At 45.8% G+C, this 9,759-nt stretch overlaps 1 protein-coding gene across 1 annotated transcript; it reads left to right on the top strand.

Annotated features, from left to right (window-relative positions):
* Positions 1-1,019: 1,019 nt before the first annotated feature.
* GJA10 (gap junction protein alpha 10) lies at positions 1,020-7,793 on the top strand. The gene has a single exon (XM_080586612.1). It carries the CDS (start codon positions 5,991-5,993, stop codon positions 7,353-7,355), a length of 1,365 nt encoding a protein of 454 aa, XP_080442738.1. The 5' UTR covers positions 1,020-5,990; the 3' UTR covers positions 7,356-7,793.
* Positions 7,794-9,759: the final 1,966 nt, after the last annotated feature.

Genomic DNA, 9,759 nt, shown 5'->3' with positions numbered 1-9,759 from the left:
TCTGTGTTATAAGAAGATTAAAGTTAGTTCCTACATACATAAGAGTATCAAAAGCTGCAATGCTGTAAGAAGTATATTTGGGCCTAATATTTTGAGGTATATTTTGAGGTTTGTTGATTTATTTATTTTTAATAGTTGCCACCAGTGATTTAGGTGCTGACAAGTGATTTAGGTGCGGGCAAGACAAAGCAAACTCCCCATACTGGATTGGAATACAGGGTATTGTGGCAGAACCAACAAGATCACAGCTTTCACCCTACTTGGCTATCTCACGTTCCTGCATTTATGTTCCCTGGGTCTCCACTTCCTGGCAGGGAGGTCCTGGTTCCTGCTGTGCCACTGCTTGCAGTTACCCATCTCAGGTGTCACTGGCCAAGGTCCCAAGGCATCCCCCAGCATCTGTCACCGCGGATCTCTTTCACCTCCACGATCTTTCCTCCAACCACAGTCTTCAACTCTTTCCAGGCTCCCGTCTTTCCAAAACTACTTTTCAGGAACCTATCTTTTCGGCACACCTCTTTCCGACACCCAAACCCTTAGTTTTCCTAATTTTAATAGTTAAGTGCAGAAGCACGATGTGGGACCAGTCTTCTTGGTGGTGGTTCTGTCTTACATCTCTTGGAGGATTCAGACCTGCTGCTTCTGCTTTGCCAGCTTGTGTGAGTTGCAGCAGGCAAGTGGCAGGCTTGTGCTTGAGAGTTCAACAGTTCAGCTTCAGCGATTCACGTGTGTGCACACAAGATCTGCTGCATGTTAGCATTCACACTGTAAGCTGTTTTCACCTATGACGGATGTCTATAGCAAGGAAGTTTCTTCAGCCACCACAAATTCTTGCTCACATCCAAAGGCAAAGGATTACCTGCACTTCTGTTCTTTGCCATGTTTCCCCGCATGCCCTGGCCCCACTTGCCTTTCATGTACAATTAATTCTGCAGTCTGTTAACAAGCTCACATGCACACTTCTTTAACAACACCAGTTACTGTGCTGCTAGAGCAGAAGCATGGCAAATTGTCCCAAAGCAGCCTGCTGCCACCTTCCTACCCCCTGGAAACGCAAATGCCTAACGCTGTGGTTGCTCTGGGGGCTGAGGGATGGAGGCTGTCCTGGTGCTGTCACCTGGTGAGAGGGAGAAGAGGTGGCACAGAAACGTACCAGTCCACAAACAAGCTGCTTCTGCTGCGATCAGCAAAGCAGGTTCTCCAACAGGATGGGTAAGTCACAGCCAATGCTATACTTGCTCAGTTTTCAAGTTTCTTCACTGAACAGAGCTAAGGAAGGTGCTCCTGAGAACCACCCAGCAGGTGAGGAAGCAGCCGGAGACAGGACACCCAGGCCTGAGTCAAAGCTACAGGACTACTGAAGCAACCAAATAAAGCCTTGGAGACTTTGTGAGCAAATGTGGAAAGAAGAGACATGAAAATAAAACACCAGTGACAGGTGTGTGAGAGTACATCGCCTTGAGAGAGCGTGAGAGCAGAAACATATGGGTGAGAAAGGCCCTGGGGGGTCTGGCTGGTTTGGATGGCTGTTAACATGTCTCTCAGGAGCAGAAAGTGTAGAAAGTGCTCCCTTAAAGCACAGGAAACATACACAAACTGCATCCGCGTTATACTGAGGCTGAAGAAAAGATGCCGTAGCCACCTCATTTGCTACAGGGAAAGGCTCTGGACTCATGCTTTAACGTGACTTTCAGGGAGATTACTGCGGCCTGTGCTGGAGAGAAGGATACACTGCTGCGGAAATCTGAGCTAATCGCCAAGAAGTGGGGCTGGTGTCTTTTGAGAGCTGGCCACTGGTTAGTGGGAAACCTTTAGGGGGAAGAGACTGAAGTGGAAATCAGTCGTGCTCCTTATAGGATTGAAGTGTATGTGTTGTAATATGCTCCTTAGGTTTCAGGCATGGGCAAAGGACAAATGCCTCACGCTGATGGGAGACGTTTTTAGCATCAGAGCCTCAGCTCTAGTGGCCCTGATTTCACACAAAATCCCATTTTAGGAACTCACGTTCTTTTTTTGGATCTCACAGACACAAATTCTGACCAGTCTTCAGGGGTGGCTGTAAGCCAGCTGAGGCAGGGATCCTGTGTCGAAGGCCCGTGTTTCTAACCGAGGCCTTGAGCCTGGGCTGGTGTGGCCTCCATTTTGAAAGCGCCGGTCTTACACAGACTAAATTAACTCAGCAGGCAGCAGAGTATGAAATCGGACGTGACCGATCGATCCTTTGGCTTTGATTCAAAGCGAAACTAATGGAATGTAAAGAAAATGTAAGAACCTATATGGCTGTAAAGGGTGGTCATTTATTTCTCTTACAAAACAAAAATTAATTTAGGATCTGGGTGTGGACAGAATGTTTGAAGCAGTGAATATAACAATACATAGGGACATTACAAACGATTGCTGTGCAGACTGAGCCTCGAGGGAATGGCTTTGATAGATGCCACTGACTAAAATAATTGCATGATAATTTTGGCTAGAGGCACCATCCTATCATCTGATGGTTTTAAACCATGCACATGGAGTTTAGATTGAATGATCTAAACATCCAAATACAAATAACTGAGAAGTCTGCTTCAAGTACCACGTTTATGCTTTGGCTCTTGGAAAAAAAAAAAAAAAAACAAAAACACAGATGTTATAGCACTTTGGAAGAAATTTTCTGCTCTACAGCATTCAGCAGCGCTACGTGCTCCTTCTGCAATGCCCTAAAAAAGAATAACCAAGGGCTTTCTCCGAAGGTAAGCAGCAGAAAAAAATTTCTTCCTAGGGAAGTACTGAGCAAGTAGATACCCATCAGACTGGTAGCAATTCAAATTAAAAAACAGGAGTATTTGTATCGTAACATTTGATCTTTCCTGAAAATAAGTTTTTCAGTGTAGCTAGAAACTGATGAAAAATGGTCTTTTTGCAGTTTAGTTGGGGGTTGTTTCTCCCTAATATGAGCTATAACCAGTGGATCGATAAAGCATGTTTACAGGTGTTATCAGACTGGCAGTTCTCAGGATGATGCCAAACGTATGTATATATTGCTACTTTGGAAGTACAATGGCTGCAGGACAAAAGAAGAATTCAGACAGTGACGTATTTCATTTTGACCATCCGTTCCAGTTCTATTTTAATTTCTGTGTGATAAAATTTAAGAAGATTTAATTCTGCAAATCACTTCTGATGAAATTTTGGCACAAATTTAATGCAAAAGTGATTTGAATTGTGGAAAATGATTAAATGAACTTTAGAAGAAATAAAGAAGTAACGAAAACAAGAAATTAAGAAATGTCCTCCGTCAGAAATGGGGCATCTCCATCTGATTCTAACTATGACATGCATGAATTATTAATGCTTAAAATTATCATATAAAAATATTTGGACAGACACGAAGGCAGTCAGACGGTATAAGGAGAAATGTCCTGCGTCTGTACAATCTATACTAGAACAGTATATTTTGTCAGACTAGAAATAATGATATCTCTGATATTTTAGATTACTTTCTTACAGTAAACTGAAATTACCCTGTTACACTGGGCTAAAATAAGACCAGGGAAAGGAAAGATGGAGAAATTGTAAGCAGAAGGTTATAAAGTAGTTTTGACTGATATCTTTGAAACTATGGCATTCATGGGTATAGGTTAACTTTTTATTTTTATTATTATTTTTATTACAGAATGTTTACCATGTAAATATTCATACTGTGGCTCTATCGGTGCAGATTTTATGGGAAAGTGTCTTGGTATATTAAGCTTACTTAAAGAATTAATTATACCATTCCTATAATTATCCTGCCCTGTCAGCTGTTGTAAAGGAAAGTCAAGGACAGTGTTGTTTAGATACTGATAGCAACAACTACGAAACAATCACTTGCATAGAGACACAGTTTATACTCCTCTTCTTGTCTTCACCCTGAAAGACAACATTAACTTTCTGTTCCAAAATGGACATTGATAATTCCTAGTGCTAAAAGAATGATATCTCTTCATCTCTAGGACTAAAACGTCTCATTTCCTGCACTTACATTTTGGCAACTTTCTTAATGCTCTTTTGTTCAACTGCTGTGTCCTGCTGCCAGTCAGTCACCTTTCAGGGGAAGTGGTACCTAGCAGTCAGCACGTATTATCCACTAGTACTTGACCTCTTGAGTGTCTGGGTTGGGATCTTGCTCTGCATAAACTTCTACTTCTCACCATACTGAAGGTGAATTTTGTAATACAGACTCTTTTGTACGTGCTTTTTCAAGCTCTGAAAAATAGGTCCAACTTTATTAGATGTAATATTTCAGTACATGAACATCATTACACCCACCCAACCTATAAACTTGCAACATTTGCTATCTACTCTGAATAAAATCCATATGCAGTTAGAAGAAAGAAAATTGTACTTTAAAGATGAGGAAAATGGACTACAGTCATTTTTGATGACTTTTTTCCATACATCTTATTTTGGTGACATGCATGGGAGGGAAGGAGTAGGGAAAGAAGATACTCCAGATGCATCACAGCACCCAGACAAGCCTGAAAAGGTACCTTGTACCAAAAGGGAATTTTATTGTGCGGGTTCAAATTTGCAGGGAAAAAAAAGAACAAACAACCTAACCCAACACAAAACAAAGCTAACCACCACCAACAAAAAAGTAATAAAGCATGTAGGATGCCAATGCAGAGAATGACTGTGCTGTTAGTTACAACTGAAAATCTTTACTTGCAGTGTGGATAAATACAACCTCCAAGGAGATTCTTGCTATGCCGTATCATATCATAAATCACAACCAAAATATATTGATAACAGTGATATCACTCAGCTTTGCAATCAATCAAGATCATGTAAGATTTTAGGTACTGCAGCCAACCACTCTTAAAAAGCTTAGAAATGGCACCTTACAAAAGGTTGTAATTTAGTGGAATTTGTGAAGCTTTGAAAGTGCAGTAGCATACAAAATTTAAGTGAGAACCCTCAGGTGGATACGACCCTAGTTGCTTTCAATATTTTATTGCCATGTTAGCAGGAAGAATTCCAGGAACTCAACACAAAATGTGTGATGTATTCATAACTACACAAATACCTTACATTTCAATTCCCCACATTATCTGGAGCTCCTGAACAGCTTCTAGAGAAGTGGCTTGGAATCAAGCATCTTGCAGCAGAACATAGATCAGTTTGCTGGGAATTGTTTCTGGGAAAAAGGTAGTTAAAAAGATCATCTCACACAGCTAAAAACCTTCCCAACACTTCATTATGTATTTCCTGCTTTATTTATTTCATATGTTTAAATCTATTATTAAGACAAAGCATAACGTTCAAGATACAAATCCTAAAAACACTCTAACTTTTTGAGTGATATCTTAGAACTGAGACTATTTATACATGTACAGTTACATGTAAATTAGCTATGTATTTGTAGCTTTGGACTCCAAGGCAGAAACTTGTGGACCGTTATCCTGGTAGATAGGATAATATTGGATGGATGGCATTAATAATGCTACTACCTTGGTGTACCGAATTAAATTCTTTTTGGTCATAGTTTTAGGATACTTCTCAAAACTTTCTCAATGAAATGAATGAGCCTGATATATTATTCCAGTTGTTTTTCACCCAAAGCTGTGGCAAAGCTACAGACAGGAATAGAGTGGGTGTAGAATTAATCTATTGTTGGCAGTGGATTTGCAAAGTGGGGGGAAAAAAAATCTTCTTTCCCAGTGGGAAGAAAATGCTGTAAAACTGCAGGTAGTTAAGAACTATTGTGGCTTATAGGCGAACACAGCCTCTCTTAAGCTTAAAATAATCTCACATTTGAATCTTTCACTAGTAATCATGTCTGCATTAATTTAACAGCCCATTACATGGAAAATAATGATGAATTTCTAAGCTCTCCTGCTATCAGAAGAATACACATGAAGCATCATTATTTTTAAAAAGATACCAAAAAGGACCATTTTGAAAATAAATCCAGTCGTGTATTAAAATAAGATCACTTTTTGCATTTCAGACATGAACTTCTGACCATGGGGGACTGGAACTTGTTGGGCAGCATCCTTGAGGAAGTCCACATCCACTCCACCATCGTTGGCAAAATCTGGCTCACGATCCTCTTCATATTCCGGATGCTGGTGCTGGGAGTGGCTGCTGAAGACGTCTGGGACGACGAGCAGTCGGAGTTCATCTGCAACACGGAGCAGCCTGGCTGCAGCAATATCTGCTACGACAAAGCCTTCCCCATCTCTTTGATCAGATACTGGGTATTGCAGATCATATTCGTCTCGTCTCCGTCTCTAGTTTACATGGGCCACGCGCTCTACAGGTTAAGGGCTCTAGAGAAGGAGCGGCAGAAGAGGAAAGCCCACCTGCGGGCTCAGCTGGAAGACCTGGAGCCCGTGCCCGAGGAACACAAGCGAGCGGAGAGGGAGCTGCGGAAGCTGGAGGAACAGAAGAAGGTGAATAAGGCACCCCTGAGGGGGTCCCTGCTGCGCACCTACGTGCTACATATCCTGACCCGCTCGGTGGTCGAGGTGGGCTTTATGATAGGTCAGTATCTTCTGTACGGGTTCCACATGCCCCCCCTTTACAAGTGCACTCGTCCCCCTTGCCCGAACACGGTGGATTGCTTTGTGTCCCGGCCCACGGAGAAGACCATCTTCATGCTTTTCATGCACAGCATCGCCGCCGTCTCCCTCTTCCTCAACGTCCTCGAGATCGCCCACCTGGGCCTCAACAAGATCCACAAGACCCTGGCGGGCCGGCCGCGGAGGCCGGCGGGCCGGGCTGACGCCGAGGCCGGCCCCTGCCACCCCACCGACGGCTCGGCGATGCCTCCTCGCCCTTCGGCCTCCCCGCAGCCGCCTCCCTCCTCCTCCTCGGCCGCCGCCGGGGGCCTCCAGCGCCGGGGGGAGCCCGGAGCCGCCGCCCCGCCGCGCCGCCGCCCCCCGGGCTCGGTGCAGCACCGCGGACAGAGGCCGCCGCCATCGTCCAGCAGCGAGGAGGCTCCGCCGGGCGCGGTGGGGACGGCGGGGCCGGGGCCGGGGATGTCCCGCCGGCTGCCCCGCAAGCACAGCCGGGTGAGCGCCTGCAGGGACGTGGAGGAGGAGCGCGGCGAGTCCCCCGACAGCGGGCACTGCCCCGGCACCCGCAAGTCCAGCTTCCTCTCCAGGGTGCTGCCCGCCAGCCCCGGGGGCAGCGGCAACCGGAGCGCTGCCTCCCCTGGGGGCTCCGCCAGCGGCTCCGGGGCCGGCTCCCCGTCGGGCTGCGAGGGGCAGCGGAGCCAGGAGGGCAGCCCGGCAGGCAGCCCCCCGCCGCCCGCCGCCGCCGCGGGACGACGGGTGTCCATGGCAAGTAGCGCCCCGCCGCCCGCGGGGCCGACGGTGGGTGGGTGACCGGGGGAACCGGGGGGATCGGGGTGACCTGGAGGCTCGGGGGGATCAGTCCCAGGGAGGAGAGGGCGAGGCGGGGGTCTGGGAGGTTTCTCCAGGCTCCCCGGCACAGCCCCGGCATGGTGGGTCCTGCTGGGTGAAGGCTACCCCCGGCACATCGGTCCCCTGGTGCAGTGAGAGCCAAAGCATCACTAGGGCATCCGTGAGGGTCTCCAGAGCTCCCAAAGCATCCCCAAGGCATCCCTAAGGGTCTCCAAGTCACCAAAGCTTGGCTCATCACATCACCCCAGGGCTGCCATCCATCCCTCGGTCAGCTCCGGCCTTCTTGACGCCCTAACAGCCAGAAGGCCACCACCCGATGGGTTGGCTTCTTTCGGCTCCAGGGGTGGCTCTCCGGGCTGACCGGCGGGCTGGGTAGCTGCCCAGTGGGTAAACCAAAGTCTCTGCGTATAAAACACCAAATAATTGCAATCACAGCGCCGACAGCTACAGAAAGGCATTTTCAGAGGCTGTTCCTGTTCTTTGGCCGGACCAAACTTGCTTACACTCAGCGTTAATAAGGTATTGTGCTTGCCTTCAACCACCAAGTAGATCTTTTAATTTTTTTTAAAAAGGGAATTTGACTTCTGATTGCCCCGGATCATGGGATTTGTTCTCTGAGAACAAAACCCCCCAACTTCTTTATAAATTCTTGCAGGAGCAAGCCCTTAAATATATTTTGACAGGGCATGTAAAAACCAGAAGATTACTTCACACAATACTCAGAGTTATAAATTCTGCTTAATTTCTCCTCACTTTTCCTAAAAAGACATGCTTTTATTAAATTTGAAGCAAAATAAACTCACAAAACCCCAAAATCTTCTGTAGTGAGAAGCAGAAAATACTCTCACACGTTGTTCCCCACCAAACTGCCTGTGAGCTCCATTTTTCACGGAGTTATAATTTCTACAGTATATAAATAGTGGGCATAAACCATGTTAAATTGCCACTTCGGTGCTATTTAATTACTTTTCACTTTGCTTTTTCGAGTATGGGGAGATGGCCTAGAGCCCAATCTGTTGACCATCTGCTGTTTTTGGATACCAAATGAGAAGGCTATTTAAAAAGGCTGAGTGCAGGAGGTACTAAGCAAGGCAGAATCTCAGTAGCACCTGTTGAGAAGCCACAGAAGATACTTGGCAGCTTTTAATGTTTAATGGCAATGAAGCTATCTTTCAGGTGAGAGCTTGCTGAGAAATATACTCAGTTTGCAAAGCAATGCCATTATTCCTGAAAGTAACACTTTTCTGGCATGCTGACGTTGGGGATCATTACGCATGGGACTGGTACTAGCATTTTTTAATGTGACTCACGATATTCTGAAGTAAAGGCACTTCTATCATTCGGTCACTGCTGTGGCTAATGCACTCTGCTACCAGCGTTCCTAAGGTATTTAGTGATACCACTTTCGGTACACATGTATGCTGGTGCAGCGTAGAAGTGCTGTGCCTGGGCAATAAAACCTATACAAAGAGAGCAAGGAAATTCCTCTTGGGACTTCCTCTTTGGAGGCAAGGTTACTTTCAGCCTTTAAGGGAAAATGTGTCCAATCGTCCACTACAAACCTGCACGAAATGGCTGGATAGGAAATTGAGCACAAAATGTATGTTTGGCATGAAGAGTCTTCAACTTTTCAGACTTGAGTTGAAATCAGACCAGCTATATATATATAAAAGAAAATGCCTTTCCCTCGGTAGGATTCAGACCGACCACTGTCTGGCTGCAACGCAGACACTCAAGGCTGTTCAAAACTCCCCTCTCCAGAACTGGTGGAGGCAAAGAGCCATTTCTGTGCTTCATGTCCAACTATGGCATAAAAGTTGGAAAATATTTCCTTTACAGCTGATTAGTTTTACAGCCAAAGCAATCACTCATCATGCTCTATTCAGATTCTAGGTCATTGCACTGTCAAAGTTTGTCCATTATTCAGATTGGGAAGCAAAAAATGAGAGAAGCAGAAGTCTTGAAAATGTTATTAGGCTGAAGGTTTCTCGGGAGTTTGATCCATTGGGAAAAAAAAAATCCTTCAGCCATTTCTGGTCAGACTTCAGATCCAAAATGTTTGGAGGATAGACCACCAGAACAAGATACGCAGCAGGTACACACACAGTTCTGCCCTCAGTTTTGCATCTCCAGCTATATTCTAACTTTTTTATTCAAGGGGAGATAAAGCCATGGAACCAAGGGGCACCTTCTGCATGGCCCGAGCCTTGTCTCCCATGGGCAAGGGGGCCTCAAGTGGCTCGGCACACCCAGCTCGGGGAAAAGAGCCACGCTGAATTTGGTGCAAATGGCCTCACAAGTGACAGCTGGGAGTGATGCGCACGAAGGTGTGTGGGAACTGTGCTGGTGTTCGTAGGATTTTGCA

Source organism: Anser brachyrhynchus (genome assembly GCF_964034855.1).
Source record: "Anser brachyrhynchus genome assembly, chromosome: 3".
NCBI lineage: Eukaryota > Metazoa > Chordata > Aves > Anseriformes > Anatidae > Anser > Anser brachyrhynchus.
The sequence above is the reverse complement of the archived record's forward strand: the minus strand, read 5'-3'. Positions and strand labels throughout refer to the sequence as shown.

Coding starts and splice junctions, on each gene's coding strand:
- GJA10 (XM_080586612.1), top strand. CDS start 5,991: ATGGGGGACTGGAACTTGTTGGGCAGCATCCTTGAGGAAGTCCACATC.